The 21,849-nt window shown below is 49.1% G+C and overlaps 2 protein-coding genes across 3 annotated transcripts in view; both read right to left on the reverse strand.

Annotated features, from left to right (window-relative positions):
- Nucleotides 1–348: 348 nt before the first annotated feature.
- The window catches only part of LOC131107862 (protocadherin-15), a 104,806-nt gene continuing 83,305 nt past the window's right edge, over nucleotides 349–21,849 (reverse strand). Inside the window, exons 27-38 of one of the 2 annotated variants that reach the window (XM_078799314.1) lie at nucleotides 21,628–21,755; nucleotides 19,114–19,329; nucleotides 18,730–18,818; nucleotides 17,750–17,926; nucleotides 16,263–16,481; nucleotides 15,627–15,635; nucleotides 15,143–15,262; nucleotides 8,198–8,219; nucleotides 6,183–6,221; nucleotides 5,980–6,053; nucleotides 3,558–3,672; nucleotides 349–2,773 (exon numbers count right to left, since the gene is read on the reverse strand). In XM_078799314.1, the coding sequence (XP_078655440.1) occupies nucleotides 761–2,773; nucleotides 3,558–3,672; nucleotides 5,980–6,053; nucleotides 6,183–6,221; nucleotides 8,198–8,219; nucleotides 15,143–15,262; nucleotides 15,627–15,635; nucleotides 16,263–16,481; nucleotides 17,750–17,926; nucleotides 18,730–18,818; nucleotides 19,114–19,329; nucleotides 21,628–21,755 (3,221 nt within the window). In that variant the 3' untranslated portion in view covers nucleotides 349–760. Of the gene's footprint in view, nucleotides 2,774–3,557; nucleotides 3,673–5,979; nucleotides 6,054–6,182; nucleotides 6,222–8,197; nucleotides 8,220–15,142; nucleotides 15,263–15,626; nucleotides 15,636–16,258; nucleotides 16,482–17,749; nucleotides 17,927–18,729; nucleotides 18,819–19,113; nucleotides 19,330–21,627; nucleotides 21,756–21,849 lie in introns of those variants that run through there. The other variant, XM_078799313.1, reaches the window with a different exon arrangement.
- LOC144894477 (protocadherin-15-like) lies at nucleotides 11,322–13,417 on the reverse strand. Its single transcript, XM_078787246.1, has one exon. It carries the CDS (start codon nucleotides 13,415–13,417, stop codon nucleotides 11,876–11,878), a length of 1,542 nt encoding a protein of 513 aa, XP_078643372.1. The 3' UTR covers nucleotides 11,322–11,875.

Raw genomic sequence — 21,849 nt, forward strand, 5'->3', positions numbered from 1 at the left:
AGGAGTAGCGGTTCTACTCCGAGTCTCTCCCGGACGACAGTGCTTGTCACCTTATCTGTAAGGGAGCCCAGTCCAAGAGCCCAGCCACCCTGGCACCCGCCATCTTGGCCTTCCGGTCACCACCCGAAGGTCATGACCATAGGTGGTCCATAGGTGAGGGGAGGAACGTAGATCCACCGGCAAATTGAGAGCTTTGCCTTTGGGCTTCGCTCTGTCTTCATAATATTATTATAATTATTATAATATTACGAGATGATCCTGTCCAAGTTACAAAAATGACAGGTTACATCATGTTTTTATGATTGTTTTATTATTATTATTATTATTATTATTTTAGAAGGTGCTGTGGGTCACACTATGGGCACCCCGGCCTAAGGGTCAGTGATCTGATTGGACGTTCGGTAAGTGCAGGAAGTCTTGAAGGCACCATTTGCACGGTGAAGGCTTGGTAAAAATTCCCGACATTTCATAAGCAAGGCGTGATGGCTGGCGCCTCCTTGCGGAAAGACGGCCATCGTTCTTTGACGGCGTTACAACGCTAGCCGCTAGCCGCTAGCAGCCAGCAGCTAGCAGCCATCTTGGCCTGCAGCATTGACACAATGATCAGTTAGACACAAGATCTCCAAGTAGACAGAGAAGAGGAAAGCGAGGGTTGGAGCGTTCAGGAGGAAGGAGCTTCAGTGGAGGTCAGAGACACTCAGGATGTTCACGCTCATGCAGAGTTCTGAGACGGTCTCTTACGTCACAGTCCCAATGTTTCCTAGAAGGCTGTCAGGGTTCCTTCAGCCTCGGAATCTGACGTCATCTCGGTTTCTCCGGTGTCTTTGGACGCTCCGCTGGCCTCCGAAACTGAGCCGCTGGCTGAGGAGTTCTCCGAGGAGACAGCATCTTCGTCCACCTCGGTAATCGGGGACAGCCCCCCGTATGTCTCCTCGGAGCTTCCAGCCATGATCTCAGATGAATACGGGACACCAACATACGGGGGTGAGGGGCCCGGGCCTCCAGACGCCACACTGGACCTTCTGGATGCGCCGTCATCGCTGATGTCGCTGGCTGACTCCTTGCTTTCATCAGCAGCCTCTGATTCTTCTTCTTCGCTTTCCTCCGTTATTGTGTCCTCAGACCTCTGAGTCAGGATGGACTTCCGGGAACGCAAGCTGCCGCTGGAGGAGACGCTGATTGCAGATCTTCCTTTGCTGCTCAAGGAACTCTCTTCGGTCATCTGGCTGCTCCTGGATGACCTTGATCCTGACTCGGCCTCGCTAACTGTTCCAGACCGTGATCTGGCCTCGCTAACTGTTCCAGACCGTGATCTGGCCTCGCTAACTGTTCCAGACCGTGATCTGGCCTCGCTAACTGTTCCTGACCCTGATTCGGCCTCGCTAACTGTTCCTGACCCTGATTCGGCCTCGCTAACTGTTCCTGACCCTGATTCGGCCTCGCTAACTGTTCCTGACCCTGATCCAGCTTCGCTAACTGTTCCTGTTCCTGATTCGGCCTCACTGAGTTCCTCACTGGACTTCTCGGATGTTAATGCACTTCTTGAAGTTCTAGTTCTCTGTGAAGACCTCACACTTGAGCCAGATGACGAGGCTGATCGTCCGGCGCTACCACTTTCGCTTATGCTAGCACTAGCGCTCTCGCTCCTGCTAACGCTTCCACTCCCGCTGTCCCGTCGACTTCCACGCCCTCCGCTCGCCTCGCTAGCCTCAGTAGCTGATGACCTCATGGATGATCGGGCAGAAGATCCGCTGTCTTTAGCGCTTCCTGACGCCTCGTCTTCCTCAGACTCTTCATCCGATTCCGCCTCTGTTCCTGAAGCCTTTTCTGTGCTGGTGTCCTTGTCTGTTGCCTGGACTGTTCCTGATTCCGTATCAGACGCTCTGACAGACCCAGAGTCCTTCTCAGAGTCTGGGTCTGACTCCAGTTCTGATTCAGATTCCTTCTCAGTTTCTGATTCTTTTTCTGTCCCCGACGGCTTCTCTGAATCGGATTCTTTCTCACTGACTGATCCCTTCTCACTTTCTTCCTCTTCCGACTTGGACTTGCTCTCCTCATCCGACCCCCCAGGGGATTCATCTGGCTCTTCTTCCGAGTCCACCGTGCTTTCGTTGGCATCGTCCCGGTCTAAGTCCACTTTGAGATAGTCTCTATCCACGCTGCTTTTCTCTGAAGACTCATCATCGGAGCCTTTCTCCTCGGCGCTCCCACTTGCACCCGCTTCCGGCTCACTTTCCATCACGCTGATTGACACTTTGGATTTCCTTTCATCCTCGCTGGTGACTTGCGAGGCCTCTTCATCTCGCTCGCTGCCCGTGGCGCTCACGCTACTCTGGGACTTTCTCCGGGCTTGCAACTTCCTGCCCAGCTTGATTTTTTTCAAAACTTTGCCCAGCTGGCTCCGGGAGGCCGACTTCCTGTCGATGGGTCCTGCAGGTGACGGCCCATCACTCAGACTCTCCTGGCTGTCGATGCGGCGGGCGGACATCAGCTTGGCGTAGTCCTTATCCTTCTTCCTGACACCAAACATCTTGAACATTTTGGCCTTCTTCCATGGAGATGGACCAGCGGCATCGGACGCCTGCTCTCCTCTCTTCCCGGCCGCCAGGAGTTTGCTGAGCTTGATGACGGACTTCAGCTTCTTGGCAGCCTTGGAAGGTTCCGAGTCTCCTTCTGGTTCAGCCGGCTCCATTTCCTCTCGGTCCCTAAATGCAACCCTCTTTGGTGGACCCCGGCCCCTCATAGCGCCGCGGCCCCTGCCTCTGCCCCGCCCCTAAGACAGTTATACATGCAATGTGACAACATCCTGTTTGGGAGGGTTACCATGGAGATTAGAATGTTGCAAACCACACAGCGTCACATCCGCTCGCTCTAGCAGTAATTAGATACGCGGTATTGCAGTACTACTTTCATTATCTTGAAAGGAAAAGTACACCTTCTGTTGACCACCCGTCATCCACCATCTTCCATGAGACACCAACACGTCTTCCTCTGAGGTGTGTGTGTTGTAAAGATATAAGAAGAGGTAAAACGAGGCAGCCAATGAATGCACGTCCTGGGACGCCCCCATTGGGCCCAGAAAGGCGGCCATTCAAAGAGCTCCAAAACGTCCAGCAGGGTTTTCTATCCCTGCTGTTAGCATGTAGCAACAGCTACATTGATGCTAACATGTCATACTTGAGTATTTTAGTAGAACTTCCTTCCTGAGTGCATTGATGTCACATAGCAACATAAAACGGAAGGCTACACCTAGCCTAGCCGCTAGCCGGCTAGTCGCTAGCCGCTGTGGTGTGGCGAGGTGCCACTACGCCAGTAAGGTAGTTCTTGGGTGGAACAATGTTGATAAGAATAATAATAACAATGTGCTTCATATGAAGGAGGTGGAATAGGTGCGTCCCATCACGTGCATTCTTAGCTTTTATCTCTTTGGATATCTTTAGAAGGCACAGACGAGAGAAGGACGCGTGTTGATGTCTCCCAGATGGATTGTGCATGACTTCCAAAGAGTGTACTTTCCCTTTAAGAGTATGAAATACACATTTAAAGAAAGGTAGTACCTCTGGGCCATGTGGACTGTAGTAATAGCCGTCATCCTCCATAATCACCTCTCCATATTCGTCGTACACGGGAGCTATCAACCTCCGCCGGCTGCCGTACTGAGGGATGTCATACCTTCAAACAAAGTAGGACAATCTTTACAAGAAAATACCCAAAAGTACATGATGTATACAAGCTACATGATGTTTTTCACAAACAACTGAATGAATAAATGATATGATATGTAGCATTAAGGTCACCAGGTGGCAGTAATGACACACCGCTACAGTACGCTGTACATCCTAGCTATGTGTACTTGAGTACACACTCATGGTAACTGAGATGTTTACTGTGCCTAGTTTTGGAGGGAAGAAGAAAGAATAAAAAGAAAGAATAAAAGAATAAAACAACCACATGATCCCGGGGTGTGGATGCACTCGAGAATAAAACAACAACATTTTCAGGTAAATAAGTTAATAGTAATAATAATAATAATAAGAATAACAATAATAGCAGTGTTGTTGTTTAGCTAGCTGGACCAGTCAGGACCGGCCAAGGGGGCGCTTGCTGCTTTCAAGGAGGACAAATGGACATGCTGGTGTTTCTTCCACGGCTCAGGTTTGGAATAAATGCCATGCAGCACCTTAGAGCCCACTCCACACTTGGACGTGCAACACAGCACGACCTTTGACCCCATCTGTGCTGGACAAATGACATCTCGTGTATATTAGGGCGTATTAGCATCACCAGGCCGCCTGAGGGGGATTATGATGTCATACTGGCATATAAATCTCCTGCCTGCCTCATTTACCATTACAAGCTTGAGGCCCCGCTGTGTAAATAAATACTAATGAAATACTAATACTAATGAAATACTAATACTAATGAAATACTAATAGTAATGAAATACCAATAGTAAAGAAATACTAATAGTAATGAAATACTAATAGTAAAGAAATACTAATAGTAATGAAATACCAATAGTAATGAAATACTAATAGTAAAGAAATACTAATAGTAATGAAATACCAATACTAATGAAATACCAATAGTAATGAAATACCAATAGTAATGAAATACTAATACTAATGAAATACCAATAGTAATGAAATACCAATAGTAATGAAATACCAATAGTAATGAAATACTAATAGTAATGAAATACCAATAGTAATGAAATACCAATAGTAATGAAATACTAATAGTAATGAAATACCAATAGTAATGAAATACCAATAGTAATGAAATACCAATAGTAATGAAATACCAATAGTAATGAAATACTAATAGTAATGAAATACCAATAGTAAAGAAATACTAATAGTAATGAAATACCAATAGTAATGAAATACTAATACTAATGAAATACTAATAGTAATGAAATACCAATAGTAATGAAATACTAATACTAATGAAATACCAATAGTAATGAAATACCAATACTAATGAAATACCAATAGTAATGAAATACCAATAGTAATGAAATACTAATACTAATGAAATACCAATAGTAATGAAATACCAATAGTAATGAAATACCAATAGTAATGAAATACCAATACTAATGAAATACCAATAGTAATGAAATACCAATAGTAATGAAATACCAATAGTAATGAAATACCAATACTAATGAAATACCAATAGTAATGAAATACCAATAGTAATGAAATACTAATAGTAATGAAATACTAATAGTAAAGAAAAGCCAATCCGGTCACGGCGATGCCACGCCCATTAACCAGTGCAAATTGAAGGCCTTTCAGAGCCAGTAATATGCGGCTTGTGAAAACGTCCCTGGGATTTCTGCTGCCATGACTGGGGGCTCCATCAGCTGCTCCACCTGTTGGCTGCGTGTTCTTCCACGCTTGATGCCGCAGGGGAGCTGGAATTAGCAACCCAAACCCAAAGGCCTCCAAGAACACCCTCATACTCAGGAAGCTCAACTCCAGGAAGCACAAGTCATCTGATTTGAAAGGCAGGGATGGCAGGGATGGCAGGGATGGCAGGGATGGCAGGGACGGCAGGGACGGCAGGGATGGCAGGGACGGCAGGGATGGCAGGGATGGCAGGGACGGCAGGGACGGCAGGGATGGCAGGGATGGCAGGGATGGCAGGGGCGGCAGGGACGGCAGGGACGGCAGGGATGGCAGGGATGGCAGGGACGGCAGGGATGGCGGGGATGGCAGAGATGGCAGGGACGGCAGGGACGGCAGGGATGGCAAATGTAGCATCGCTGGTGCTGAGCTAAAGGCTAGCCACCACAGACGGCGTGAAATGCCGACTCAGCATCAGCAACAAGTGCTTGAAGGTGACCTTGTGCAAGGAGCATCTTGCCAGTCATGACGGATGTTCATAGACTAAGTTCATAGACTTCATACGTTGGTGATTCCCAGTGGAGATGACATTATCTAACAGAGAAAGTGTTGTTTGCTAGCTCACCCTTGGTCGTAGTTGTAATAGTCCTGCGTGTAGTAGTCCTGTCCGGGTTCGATGCCGGACTCCATGGAGAGTTCCTGCAGTGAGAGAGAGACAAAGAGATCCCTGAGCTCTGCTCCTCAGGAGGAGGAAGAGGAGCAGCAATCAAGATGCCGACTAAGCAAGAATCCATGCACGTTAAGGGGGGGGGGGGGCAACACTTCTACCTCAGGTCTGAGCAGAGATGGTCTCAGCAGTTGCTGATGCTGCCGGGGATTGGGGAAGAATATGATGACGGGAGGAAGGAAGGAAGAGATCACCAGGAGATAGGACACAAAGCGGAGTTAAAACGTGGAAAAGAGTCTTTGATATAAAAAACACCAGAGACAAGAAGACCAGGAAAGCACAGTGTGCACATGTGCAGGAACCACATATGGTTCCTGCACATATGGAACCACATATGGTTCTTGCACATATGGAACCACATATGGTTCCTGCACATATGGAACCACATATGGTTCCTGCACATATGGAACCACATATGGTTCCTGCACATATGGAACCACATATGGTTCCTGCACATATGGAACCACATATGGTTCCTGCACATATGGAACCACATATGGTTCCTGCACATATGGAACCACATATGGTTCTTGCACATATGGAACCACATATGGTTCCTGCACATATGGAACCACATATGGTTCCTGCACATATGGAACCACATATGGTTCCTGCACATATGGAACCACATATGGTTCCTGCACATATGGAACCACATATGGTTCCTGCACATATGGAACCACATATGGTTCCTGCACATATGGAACCACATATGGTTCCTGCAGTGGAGGCAAAAGTCACTCATGTGTTGGGAAAGCATGGCTTGATGTCGGCAGGCATGGAATGACAAGGTCAAATGTTGGAAAAGTCACAAGAGCAAGTCAAAGAGAGAAAGCACGGAATAGTCTTTCCTGTACTGGGAAAGCACGGAATAGTCTTTCCTGTACTGGGAAAGCATCTCCCAGCTGTGTTGTTGCTGTTCCAGAAATGCTAACCCACCAACTTGGTTTAAGCTGGCACGTCTGGTAAAAACGGGACAGCCATGAAAGAAAAGCTTCCCATCATCCGTAATCCTGATGTGACAGGAACGTCTCTCTCTTCTGTGGTCCTTCCTTACTACTAGTACACGAGTACTACCAGGAATATCAGATCAGTACTACTAGTACACGAGTACTACCAGGAATATCAGATCAGTACTACTAGTATAAGAGTAGTACCAGGATTATCAGATCAGTACTACTAGTATGAGAGTACTACCAGGAATATCAGATCAGTACTACTAGTAAAAGAGTAGTACCAGGAATATCAGATCAGTACTACTAGTATAAGAGCAGTACCAGGAATATCAGATCAGTACTACTAGTGTAAAAGTAGTACCAGGAATATCAGGACAGTACTACTAGTATAAGAGCAGTACCAGGAATATCAGATCAGTACTACTAATATAAGAGTAGTACCAGGAATATCAGATCAGTACTACTAGTATAAGAGCAGTACCAGGAATATCAGATCAGTACTACTAGTGTAAGAGTAGTACCAGGAATATCAGGACAGTACTACTAGTATAAGAGCAGTACCAGGAATATCAGGACAGTACTACTAGTATAAGAGTAGTACCAGGAATATCAGGACAGTACTACTAGTACAAGAGGAAGCCGTGTGTGTCCATGCCTCCCATAAAGAGCTGTCCTATCTAGTCGCCGTCCTATCTAGTCGCCGTCCTATCTAGTCGCCGTCCTATCTAGTCGCTGTCCTATCTAGTCATGTGGAGCAGCTGAGGATGAAGATGAGTGGAATCTTCAGACTGCATCATAGTTTTTACCGCTGGCTGTCCTACCATTGAAGTAGTTGCTAGGACTAGAGTGTACTAGGTGTGTACTACGTAGGAGCTAGTTTAGAAGCGGGTGTATGGTTGCAGATGTTCTATGCTCACGGTCGCAGTGATACTTTTGCTTCTTTTTACACTTGTATGATTGAAAGTGTTTGTTGTGACTTGGGACGTTAGCGGCCACCCGGACGGCGTGGAAAGGAGGAACAAAGACGAGGAACATGAATCCCGACAGCGTTCACCAATTCCATGCAAGGATCTTGTGCTTGTTCAACATTTGCCTCCAAGGGTGCAGATAAGAGCGGGACTCAAACGGCCTTGAGAGCGGCGTGATCAAATCATACTCACCGGCCTGCCGTAGCCTCGCCTGCTGCGTGCCGCAGGAAGTAGAAAAAAGAAAGGAATGAATAAAGAGCGACATGAACATTTGCCACAAATGAGATGTTTGCTCGCCATCTCTGTTCTGCTGACCGCTGAGGAATCTGCAGCTTCACTGACGATGCAGTTTCAGCACCTTGCCATATTTGGGAATTGGACGCCCGCGTCCCGGCGGTGCTATGCTACCGCATTTGTTGTGGGCTCCTATCTGGTCCAAACGGGAGCTTACCAATGCAACAATAAAAGCACGCAGATTGGAATTTGGGAAAAAAGTCCTTCCTAGATGATCTCCTAGCAGATACTGAAAGTGTTGTGATGCCGGGATGAATTCTACGTCCGAGTCCATAAACGTGTCCTTGGATATCAGGCCTACACGCCGTGCTGCATCCTTGCACGGCCATGCGCCCACTAAAATGGAGGCTGTAAATCTTCCCGCCATCAGGAGGCTCCCGCCAGCGACAAGACGTCCGCACTGCAGTGCCTTCGCCACGAGTCAATCAGACGGCAATCAGAACGGGGCCGCCGGGGCCGCCGGGGCCGCCGGGGTACGCCGGCCTGTCAGTAAACATATGACCACGCAACCCCTGAGCCTTGTCTGGACACGCCCCCCCAGGTGGAGAGGAAGATGGAAGTGGGCTCTGATGGATGACCTGCTGGCTCTGATGGAAGCTAAAGGATGGAAATCCCTGTAGAGCTTCATCGATGCTCCTCCTGCAGGCTGGGGGGGGGGGGGTGATATTCTGGTCACTAGGTGTCAGTAATGTTACCTTGACCTTACATGACCTTCACGCTGCTGTAGACCACCATGGCCTGGCCAACCACTGTTGGTTTTTTCATCTTTTGGATGAAAATGCTTCTTCACGTGAATTATTATAATTAAATATAACGTTTTACTTGATGAAAACTAAAAATGTTGGAGTGTAATTTTAGTTTTAGTCAAAAATATAATTGATGTCATTAAGTATTGAAAATTGGATGAGGGTACACGGTGACCCCCGTGGAAACAAAGTACATCTCCACATGGTGTCTGGTACGGGTACCCAACCACTGCATGAGACCATCCGGGGTAAAAATGAAAGATAAAAGTGTCAACAGTGCGGCAAACAAAACCCGGCCTGTGGACTTGGACTTCTGCACGAGGCCACTGGGAGTGAAACCCTGAGGTGGACCTGCAAGCGGAAGCGTGAAGAGATCATGATGAGATGAACAAGAAGGGGCCACGGATCGGAGGGGTCTGTGTGGGAAGGAGATGAGAGAGGGAAGCAGATGAATGGGACCCATAGAGTGGGAGGGAAAAGGGGGGGGGGTAACTGTACTTGACAGTCCCACAGGCAGTGGCGCCCACTCCCGTTTCAGGGATTGATTGGTTCTGTAATGAGCCTTTTCAAGTGTGCAGCAAACATCAGAGGGACTACTTTATCAAGCCGGCAGGATGTCTGCAGTACATGCCAATTGACAGAGGCTCCAGAGGTCGCCCCACACGGGGAACCCGGCCCACCATTGTATCGGCACCCGTCTTGGTAGAGGATAAGATAGCGTGGAATCAAACTCAATAATAGGACACCGTCACACTGGATTGGCCTTCTACTCACACAAAGAGTGAACGTTTGTGGAGGCTTCTCACCCCTCCCTGCACGCCCTGGGGCCCTGCACGCCCTGGGGCCCTGCACGCCCAGGGGCCCTGCACGCCCAGGGGCCCTGCACGCCCAGGGGCCCTGCACGCCCAGGGGCCGTGCACGAGGAAATGTGTTCAGGTCAAAAGTGGAAGTATTCCATGGTTTCATCCACACGGAAACGGCATTCCGGGTGCCCTGAAACAGTTTTACTTGAAAAAAGCTTCTAGAGAAGGAAAATCTGAAAATGGCAGCTTGTCGTTTCCCTGAAGAAAAGCAACCCACTTGTCTGAATATTTGGACTATGTATATTATATATATGTATATATGTATATTATATAGTATATGTATATATGCATATATGTATATTATATATATGTATGTATATATGCATATTATATATACATGTATATATGTATATATATCTGGATACACCTGTAGATCACCACCACCGGTGTGGGACTCAATTGGCTCTCAGTGTGATGAGCAGTACCTTGCGTGGAAAGCCTTCAAACAGGATGTTGTCAGAGGGAGGTGGCCCCTGAGCTTAGCGTGTCACCAACAGGTTGGAACGCAGACACCGAGACAAGTTGACTTGGAAAAGCTCCATCTCTAATATCCGTAAGTAGTGTACGTGTTATGTCAACTGCAAAGCCAGCGACCACAAAACTATGAGAACTGGACTACAAATAGACTAGACCATCAGTATATCCTCAATACTCCAAAAGGAGCCAAGAACGTGCAGACCTTTGGGGAATGCTCCAGAAGACACGCTTTGTTTAGTAACAGCCTTTTGGTTTGAAGGTGCAACATTTCAACCAGTTTATTGTTTCCCCAGATGCCTACACCTGTATCCACCCGTATCCACCCGTATCTACTCATATCCACCCGCATCCACCCATATCTACTCATATCCACCCGCATCCACCCATATCTACTCGTATCCACCCGTATCCACCCGTATCCACCCGTATCTACTCGTATCCACCCGTATCCACCCATATCTACTCGTATCCACCCGTATCTACTCATAGCCGCCCGCATCCACCCGCATCCACCCATATCTACTCGTATCCACCCGTATCTACTCATAGCCGCCCGCATCCACCCGCATCCACCCATATCTACTCGTATCCACCCGTATCCACCCGTATCTACTCATATCCACCCGCATCCACCCATATCTACTCGTATCCACCCGTATACACCCGCATCCACCCGCATCCACCCGTATCCACCCGCATCCACCCGTATCCATCCGCATCCACCCGTATCTACTCATATCCACCCGCATCCACCCGCATCCACCCATATCTACTCGTATCCACCCGTATCCACCCGCATCCACCCGTATCTACTCATATCCACCCGCATCCACCCATATCTACTCGTATCCACCCGCATCCACCCGCATCCACCCGCATCCACCCGTATCTACTCATATCCACCCGCATCCACCCATATCTACTCGTATCCACCCGTATCCACCCGCATCCACCTGTATCTACTCATATCCACCCGCATCCACCCGTATCCATCCGTATCTACTCATATCCACCCGCATCCACCCATATCTACCCGTATCCACCCGTATCCACCTGTCACTTGCAGACAGCAGATACTGTAGGAGCTCCAGCTGGACAGGCGGTATTCTGCTTGGCTCTCCAGTCCAGCAAGTCTCCTTCAGCCAGGTCAGGTTCTAGAAGCTGCTACATGTTTCAGTTGCAGTTGTGAACCTGAGACCTGATGCTCCCCGGCACCGTAAGACAGCTAAAAGTGCACCCCCACTTTGACATGACAAACTTTTATATTGCAAGCAGGCCTAAAAGTACATCATACAGTCAATGTGGCGAAGCTGAGTACACGTTTTGGCAGATGGCGGCTTTCAACACAACAAAGTAAAAAACCAAATCCTGCTAGACGATCAAAACCAAGCATGTTGTTGCAAAACTACCAACGGTGCAAAAACACACAGAAGGAAAACAAAGAATTGAGATGAAAAATGCAAACAGAGAAAACGTAGACGGAGCGGAAGTCAGAAGATTGTGGTTTGAGACGAGGGCGGCTGGCTGAGCTCAGCAGCGTTGGAGTCGGGGACCGGGGCCGCCGCGTTCCCTTCGCTGTCTAAGCGTTCAGCACACGTCACGCTGGAGACGACTTGGACCGCAGAGCTGGAAGTGTCGGGCTTTGGCGTGCTCTGCTCAATGCTGACATCAGAGTCGCGCGGTGTCTTAGCGCCGTCCGATTCCTCAGTCACTGGTGGCTTCTTGTTGAACTTGGGCACCTTGCAGTTCTTGTCCACTTGGCTGTACAGGTTGGCGACAGACCTCTCGATGTCGGCAAGATTCTGGAGGTTTTTGAGGATTCCTTTCAGTTCCTTCTTCCCAGTGTTGGGTTGGGAAGGGGCGGGAGGAGAGTGGAGCTTGCGTTCGGAAATGGGGCGAAGCGAGGACACGGGGGGCAAAGAGGTCGGGACAAATTGGACGACCGGGCGGATTTGGTCGATAGAGGGTGAGGGTGAGGGGGGTAGAGGCGGAGGAGGTGGGGGGAAGACTGGTTTATTGGGAAGAGAAGGAGGAGGAGGAGGAGGAGAAGGAGGAGAGGTTTGATGGTTAAGTTTGGGGATGTCAGGGGGTGAGGGTGGAAATGAAGGTGGATCAGGGCTCAGGGAGGGCGATGGCGATGGCGATGGCGATGGCGATGGCGATGAGGGTGGCTGCTCCGGGAGAGGGGGTGGCGGGTTCTCTGGTGGGTCCGGTATGATCTCCACGTGGATCTGGCATGGCTGCACCGTCATGTAGCTGGAGATGCTGGAGCTGAACTTCCTGACGACAGGTGGAGTGGACCTCTGGCTGGACACGGGCCACGACTCCTCTCCCTGGGTGATGATGATGTTTGGGGGTACGTCCCTGCCAAAAGACGAAGGGTAGTCCATGATGGACAGGAGTGTGTCCGAGCTGACTTCCAGAAAGTCCGTGCCGTCTTGATTCCTGACCAGGATGGGAGAAAGCGAGCCTTGGTTGTTCTGCATGAGGGCTTTCTCCAGAAGGGCCTGCTGCTCAAAGTGCCTGGCTTGCTCCCGGACTGACAGCTTGGTCTCGGTGCTGCCACTCAGAGGGAGAACATCTGAACTTTTGGATTCTCTCATGGTCGCTCGGAGGATCTGCATCTCCCAATCGGCGAGGCCCATGAGTGCTCGTCTCCTTGGTGCCTCGTGACCCCCCGCTGGAATGCGAGCCGGCATGGTCCAGGCGCATCCTGGCCATTCGGAATGAGGCTCAGAGTGGAAGTGTTTTTCAGAAGGGCTTTTCCTGCCGCCGTAGTCATCGGGGCTGCCGAGAAGACTGTTGTCGCTGTAGACCGGGTTGTGGGTGGTTAGCGGGTTGCGGTCGGAGAGGAAGGTCACGTTGCTCTCCGACTTGGGCAAGTTGACATGCAGCGCTCCGTTGGCGTGGGCGGCGAGGGCACGGCGACTGGCAAAGATACTAAGAATCCTTTGATGATCAGCATCCTCAGTGACCGACCTTTTAGCCCTGTCCCAGGTGGGGTGGAGGTGAGGAAGAAGAACACTTGGCATCAAGTGAAAGTGAAAGTGATGATTAAGGGAGCTAAAAGACGGGGGGGGGGGGGGTAAAGAAGGGGGAGGTTTGGTTCCTAGGGACTATTTATTTGACGACAGCAAATAGCAGCAGGCAAACGCAGCTCTAATGTTGTTTATGTTGCTAAATATGTAGAAAGCCTTAAAGTGTGGGTTTGGGCATCGGGTCTCGATGGATGCCAACCGGGACTAACATTCGGATTCTGGTTTTATTTTGATTCCTGGTTTCGATGGCCACTTCGCCGACCGGAAGACGAAGCCGGCGAGCACCAGCAAAGAAGAATGTTTGCCTTAACGTGATTAAAAAAAGAGCGGTGGACTCGGCCAAACCTTTGCAACACGATGACATCGTGCAAAGGAGGACGCTCCGCCAACATGGTTGATGATCCAAATCATCGTCTCTGATGCGCTACGTCAGACGTTGTCTAAGCAGCCACAATCGGGGATGCCAGAATAATTGAGGTGTGTGTCGTGCTGACGTACGCCAGGGTTGTTACACCAGGATGCTAGCTGATGTTTGAGTTTGGTGTAAACAAAGGACAGGAGCAAAGTAAATATACTACTTGTCAAAAGTAAATATCTTTTGGGAAAGTGTACTTGTTTTATATTCAAGTGGAATGCTGCGATGCAGTATTTATTTACTGCTGGAAAATATCCCTGGAAGAAATTGATAGCAAAGAAGATAAAAAGTTTGTCATGAAACGACTCATGTAGAAGTTGGGTTATGTCATCCAAAAACAACTCTGGTTAGCACCCTAGTTAGCATTCTAACCATGCAAACTTTAAAAAAACGGAATTATTCCAATTCAAACGATGCCCAAGCCTATTTAAGAGTTTTCTTCCTTTATGGTACCAACCTTGAAGGAATGCCAAAGGAATGTCCACACCAAGTTCAACTCCAAAGTCTTATCATCAAAATCTGCGTAGCGTTTTCATTGTAGCGTAGCGCTAAAAGCAAGCAAAGGGTCACCTACATGACAATTATGAGGAAAGGAAAGCACGGCTGGAATGATGAGGGCAAAGGTCACCTAGGATGCCTACAGGCCAAGTGTTAAGGGTGTGGGAGTACGTTGCATTTTGTGGTTACTTACTGCAGCCTGAATCCACAAAGACGAGGAGGACAAGAAATGGCGGCAAGGACAGAAAACGAGACAGATGGTAAGACGACCGAGGGGAGATGGCGGGAATGTCATTCCGAACAATGAGCGGGAATTGGCTGTGGCGGTCTCCGCATGGGGTGACTCAAAGGTGATGTGGCCCGAAGGCCCACGGGGGCGGTCAGCGGTGACACGCCAAGATCACTCCCCTCCGCTCACCACCGCCGTGACAGCGTGAGGCGCCAGCTCCCAAGGAGCGGACCCAAGCAGCGTTTTCTAGATTGTGTGGTCCAACAAGGCCAGACCGTGTCCTATCACGGACCCCCAGACAACTACTACAGGAGGAACCCAGCAGGAAGAGCTCTTAGGTCAACTAGCTAACAAACAAACAGAGGCTCCTGGGATAGGCTCCAGCACGCCGTGTGACCCTCGTGAGGATAAGCGGTAGAAAATGAATGAATGAATGTTGAGCCGAGTCCTTGTGTGGCGGACTTTGGACTATTTCATTGTGGTGGGGTCTTTCGGTTGAGTCGGCGGCTGAAGGAAACCCCCAAGAACGTGCAAGAGGAGATGTAAGACGACCGTGAAAGGGGGGCGGGTGACTCACATGCTGCCGTCCCCCAGCTCTTCGTACAGGTTGGCCCCCGCGGCGCCACCGCCCGCCGCCTTGCCTCCCGGAGGTAGCGCCATCTGAATCCGGGCCGTTTTGGCGCACTCCGCTTGGCGTCTGTGGAAAAGGATCATCATTTCCCACAGTAAAGGTTATTGGTATCAAGCTAACACATTAGTTATGAATATCCATAAGTTAGCAAGAGCGTATTAATGCTAATCTGGAGGCCAAGTTGATATTGCTTAAATTTGCCTGAAATCTAATGAGCTTTCCTACATAATAAAAAAGCTATTTTGGCATAATGAAACATTCATCTACTAAGCCGTCCGATGAATGGCTGGGTGTGCTATTACCGCCCCCCACCCCCCAACCCCCCCAGATGTGCTGTACACAGTCCATGCACTACTTCCTGTTCAAGCTGCTCATGAATAATTTAGATGAGTTCAGCGCTCGTGTGTGACAAATAAGCATTGTTACTTACTCTTTGAACCTGGTGGCGATGATGAGGAGGAGGCCAAGGAGGGGTGGGGGGGGGGGACACAAACAGAAAATGGTTTCAACACTTATGAATGGTTTCGACGCAGCATACAAAATATTTCTAGATTGATCAACTGATTGATCAGCTGAAATTGATCGACTTTACAGCAGAAGTCAAAAGTTCAGGTTGAATGCCAGGTTGTCCCTTTTGGGAGTCCAGTGCAAAGCAGGGAAGTACTGTTGTACTGTACTTGCATACATGTACATAATACCTCGATAAATAACATTAGCCTTAGCTAATTCAGTGATTGCGGTGCAGGAACACGGCCGCAGGTATTAATGATCAACACCGGATCATTATTGATCCCAACAAGCCGTGTTGATGTTCTCCAGCCGCGTCTTCATGTCAGCCAAACACGATTAAGCAGCGTAAAAAAGTGGCGTGGCGGCCACAAGTGACTGTAGGTATTTGTTACAAATGAGCGTAATTAATTAGCTTTCCCTCAGCATGTGCTAGCGTGAGATGGGGGGGGGGCGAGCCCCCGCAGTTGACAGTCAGCACGTCTAATGAGAGCGCCACAGATGAAACACCGGGAATCAGGGCCTTACGTGAAAGCCGATGACACGGCGTGGTACTCACTGCTTGTAGGTAACCATGACGATGAGGATGGCAGGGATGCAGCAGAGGATGATGATGATGGCCAGAGCCAGGAGGGCTCCCTCCGTGTAGCCCACAGCCTGGGCGGCCTTCTTCACGCTCGCCACCACGTCCGGCGAGCGGATCTCCAGGATCCGGCCACCTTCGCCCAGGTAGGGCTGGAACTCCTTGTTGATTTCCAGAACGTTCCCATCCAGAAATCTCAAATGAAACACAGGAGAGGAGAATCACCTCTTGGACGCGTTTGCTGCGATACTTCTGATAGAAAGGAAACGAAGAGCGGGGGCGGGCGTTTGCGGGGGGTGGGGCGGGAAAAAGGGTGGCCATATTTACATGGCGTTATGGCGATGTTGCCTTGTGGCTGGCGGCTCAGATGGAAGAGGATTCTAAAGGACCTGTGCTTGATTATTCTGACAGGGGGGGGGGCACCGACATGTAAAAAAGTGCAATTCAAGACCGTCCTCAGCTGCCAACCAGCGACCTGTTTTCCCCTGATAGCAAGAAAAATGGCTTGTAAACACTTTCCCCGTGTCGCTCTGTGCGAACGCCAGCGTGGTCGAAATAAAGCGTAATCTCGCTCTGGCAGACAGACCCGGCGAACGCAACATTTGGACGTGGAGGCGTGAGTACCAGTGGAGTACCGCTTGGTTGTGTGTTTGTGTTTCCTCACAAAGCACTCAGCTCACCTCCATCCTGCGACCCCATCTCACCTTCAACATCACAGAGCTTCCTGGTCCATCTACGGGGCCTCCACAAACCACTACCTGGCCCGTCTGGCGGCATTTGGATCCTCTTAAAGACCTCCTGGTCACTTCCTGGTCCATCTACAGGGCCTCCACAAACCACTACCTGGCCCGTCTGGCGGCATTTGGATCCTCTTAAAGACCTCCTGGTCACTTCCTGGTCCATCTACAGGGCCTCCACAAACCACTACCTGGCCCGTCTGGCGGCATTTGGATCCTCTTAAAGACCTCCTGGTCACTTCCTGGTCCATCTACAGGGCCTCCACAAACCACTACCTGGCCCGTCTGGCGGCATTTGGATCCTCTTAAAGACTTCCTGGTCACTTCCTGGTCCCATCTACAAACCAAGGACCAACTATGTGGTTTTGGCTTCCCTACGCTGGCCCGCCTGGCGGCGTCTGGATCCTGTTATAGACTCTCTAGACTCTTTTCCAAACTCCAGGCATTAGCCACGGCCCGTCTGAGGTTGTGACGTTAGGTTGATGACCTTGGACAAAAGTAGTCCACGTTCACGCTATTAAAATTACAGCTCTAAAGGGTTTTATTTTGAAAAGTCTTTCCTGAGAGTCAAGTCAACATGGTCCTTTTTAAAGCATGTCATATTACGTGGAGACGGCGGAATGAAAAGGACACCCTGCGCTCCAGGAGGTGTGGTCTGGGGACGTACAGGAAACGCCAGGACGTACGCAGGAAGCAGTAAGAGGCGGCCATCGGTTAGAAGCTTACTTGAAGAGCTCCTGCCGTGAAATGGCCCGGTTTGTAAGCGGGTCGATAGCGTACACCATCAGGTCCGACTTGCTGTAGTCTTCCAGCTCGAAGCCGTCGCCGTGACGACGTGGTCCGATGGCCTCCACGATCACTTTGGCGCCCGGGATCTGGTCCTGGATGTGACGCTCCAGGATGCTGTCATGAAAGCAACGTCATTAGAAGCAACATTTGCCCCTCAAATGACCTCTAAGGCGAACCTGCGTGTCCCAAGAGGTGGCAAAGGAATGAAGTCATTCAGACGGGAACAAAGACACCGGATTCTAACCTCAACTGCTCATCTACCAACTATCTGACTGATGTTTGTTGACTGACTTTTATGTTCTCAATGTGGCTTTTCCAGCTCATTTGATCATTTATTCTAGAAATGACACCCCTAGAAATGTTTTTTCATTCACCCTGTTGATGCCATTCATTTAGTTTTACGTGGGTTTCTATTCTATTTCTAACCCTAACCCTTTTTTCATTCAATCTGGGACTTTATTAATCAGCTCTCATCGTGTTTTCCCCAGAACAAAATGAAGTAATACTCACGTCAGGTCTTTTGTAGCATTACAAATATTATTTATATCCAGGGTAAACAGTTTTGGTCCCAGGATTGACCCCTGGGGTATGCCGCTCGTAGCTTCTTACCCAGGTGAAAACTGCCCTCCCCCAAACACATTCCCACCTTCTCGTGGGCAAAAGCAGTGGGAGGAGGTGCGATTCATTTTGGGAGAAAACAAGCTAAGTCACATGCTGAGCAACGTAATGTTCCAGGAAACAACAACCTGATTGGATGAAGGTTGGAGGTGGCAAATCCATTTTCTGTCCCTGCGGCATCTTATTAAACACTAACCTGCTGTAATATCACATAAACGCCACACACATTTTAATCCACGGAACGTTTATGAGAACGTTGCTGTTCTCCACGGACGACGCCATCATCAATGCTGCCTTACCTGATCAGTTGGTCCCTGTTCTCCTCAACCAAGGTGGGCGGGACGGTGGACACGATAACTTGCATGTCCAACGCGTTCACCACCGACACCTGTAAACCAAAAGTGAAGTATACCATGACATTACTACTAGTACATGAGTACTTTAGTGAAGCATTTTTCCATTTGCACTTGAACGGTGTTGAGGGCTTTCATGATGGTGATGATTGAACCATGGAATGGATACTGAATCCATTCCATGGTTTCATTTCAATTTCAATCATCAGCCAGCATCCCAGAACGGCCAGCAATGGAAGTGGGGGGGTGGGGGGGGGGGTTTGGGGGAGCGGTTCTACCGCGTCTGCAGCCAAATGGTCCTGGAGGACGGCGTGCCTGTTGGACACTCACCACCACTTCAGCGCCGCTGCTCAGACCCTCCCCGTAGTCGTCGGTGGCGATCACCTCAAACTTGAAGTAGGACCTGCGCATGTTTCGAAACATGATGGCTGACTTGAGGACGCCTGTGTAGGTCTCGATGACGAAGCTGTCCTGGCCCTCTGCTGTGGGGGGGATGATGAGGCGGTACGCCATGGCGCTGAAGTTGCCGGTGTCCTCATCACTAGCCTGAAATCAAACAAACACCCCCTTTACTCTTCACATGCAGTCTTTCCGTACGCAGCAGGAAATTATACACAGGAAGTACCTGGATTGGTGGGTTGGGCTAAAGTGTAATATCCTTAAAGGCGAGGAATCATATTTGATCATTTAGGGTGGGGGCTCACCATGGACTACGTATGCCACATTAGCAGTCATGGGGGCTACGGCTGCCAACCAGTCGGCTGAGAAAAAGACCGTTTCTCTACAAAATCCATCCATCCGGCCATTTTATTTATTTTGGATTTTTTTGCCCGCCAAAACACAAAAAACACAACCAACCAACCAAACAAACAAAAAAGGGTATTTGTATAGTCGTATCCATGATTTGGGAATAGGTAATAAATGAGGGCTGCACGGTGGGGAGTGGTTACTGCAGGCCACGCAGCCAGCTGTGATGTCACAAAGGGGCAGTTTTACCACGCCTTTTCAAAGCGAGCGTTTTGAGCCATCCCAAACTTCTTTCAGGGCTCACTTCCAAATACACGAACCTCATGATCTGAAACCTTGGCATGGATCGTCAGCCGAATCCAACATTCCGAATCCAACACGACATTTACAGGTCAGGGAAGGGAAAAGCATCATAGCAGAAATTCCCTTATCGCAGTCGGGCCCTGAACCAGCGTATACGAGGGATGACTCGTGACTCGCACGATGACTCGCATGGACAGTGATCAAACGTTGGGGGTGTTTTCGTAGAAGGCTTCATAGGACGAGGAGGTGAACCCATGACATGCATCGTTAGCTGCCTCGTGCTAGCAGTGGTCCTCGTGTGTTCATGTCTCATCGGGATTGTGGCCAACATCCCAAAAAGTCCAAGTTTCCTTGAATAAAAGAGAATATTCCCACCACAGACAGTATTTGAAATAATGTATCAAGGCGGGAAAAAGGTGAAGTTTGCCCTCTTTTGGGGAACATGAGCATCCAAAGGAAGCAAGCCTGACTCATTGAAGGAGCACCTATGAAGCCATCAGGCCGGCACTAGAACTTGTCCACCGTGTCTTCATCACATCATCATCATCTAGGAGAATACATGAAACGACGCCACAGGCCGTTTCAAAGCGACATGGCCTCCGAGTGATGGAGGAGATCATGCTAATTACTCCCCCCACCTCCACGCAGCCGCCACACATGATGGGGGCGGGGTGTATTTCCACCTGGTTTCCCCCAGGAATACGTTTACCTCCTGCACTTTTGCCAACCGTCACTTAATCAGTGTATGAGAGCATTCAAACAAAGGTGAAGCCAGGATTAGGAATGCTTCACCGGGAGAAGTAGCTTGGAATTCCTAGCCCGCCTACACTCCGTTACGCCGCTCCGTCTGCTGAATGGGATGGAAAGTGAAAGCCAAGAAAAACCTTCAGACTGGCGACTGCGCCCAAACGCAGGCATCAATTTTCAGCCGTGTCGCAAGTGACACTGATAAATAGCAGCAATACCCCCCCCCACCCTGCCCCCCCGGCTCCATAGTGATGGAAGGGGGAAGCGAGGGAGGCGCTCATGGAAGAGATAAAAAGATATGAAGAAAGTTTGTGAACCAGCAGCGTTCCTGGAGAGGACCTGCTGAGAGTGGCTCATCCATGGCTCCATGGCTTCCACCGGCTGCTCTGAGCGTGTGCCCGATTACAGTGCACCCTGCTGGGCCACAGCGGGTGGATCCTGCCCCTCTATACTCTGGTTCTCCTGGTAGTACTCATGTACTAGTAGTAATGTCATGGTATTCCTGGTAGTACTCATGTGGTAGTAGTACTCTTTACTGGTAGTAATGCCATGATATTCCTGGTAGTACTCATGTACTAGTAGTATTGTCATGGTATTCCCCATAGTACTTATGTACTGGTAGTAATGTCATGGTTTTCCCCATAGTACTCATGTACTAGTAATAATTTCATGGTATTTCCCATAGTACTCATGTACTAGTAGTAATGTATGGTATTCCTAGTAGTACTCATGTGGTAGTAGTACTCTTTACTGGTAGTAATGCCATGATATTCCTGGTAGTACTCATGTACTAGTAGTATTGTCATGGTATTCCCCATAGTACTTATGTACTGGTAGTAATGTCATGTTTTTCCCCATAGTACTCATGTACTAGTAGTAATTCCATGGTATTCCATGAGGACTAACCATCATTTCTTCCAGTCCTTCCTCCCTCCAGTCTTCAGTAAAACTAAAGTAAGTAAAAGTTATCGTACCATTGGGGTGTGGAGAAGCCAAAAGTTAGGGTTTAGAAGAAGCAGCTCTGGTCCACACGTGATGTTTACTCACCACTATCTTTAGCACGGAGCTGAAGATCTTGGTGTCCTCGGTCACGCCCCCGATGTAGAGCTGCCTGGAGAAGACGGGAGGATGATCGTTCTCGTCGTTGACCTCCAGGAACACCTTGGCTGTGTTTGCTGCAAGAAGCAAGCGGCACCAACACGTACTTTACCAAATATTATATTTACCAAATATCATCATCATTCATCCACACGACATGCGGGGGTCATG

The sequence above is a fragment of the Doryrhamphus excisus genome, linkage group LG20 (genome assembly GCF_037039965.1).
Source record: "Doryrhamphus excisus strain RoL-2023G ecotype Guam linkage group LG20, RoL_Dexc_Guam_v1.1, whole genome shotgun sequence".
NCBI lineage: Eukaryota > Metazoa > Chordata > Actinopteri > Syngnathiformes > Syngnathidae > Doryrhamphus > Doryrhamphus excisus.

What these genes read in the sequence shown, in the direction of transcription:
- LOC144894477 (XM_078787246.1), bottom strand. Translation starts at nt 13,417, where the DNA reads ATGCCAAGTGTTCTTCTTCCTCACCTCCACCCCACCTGGGACAGGGCT.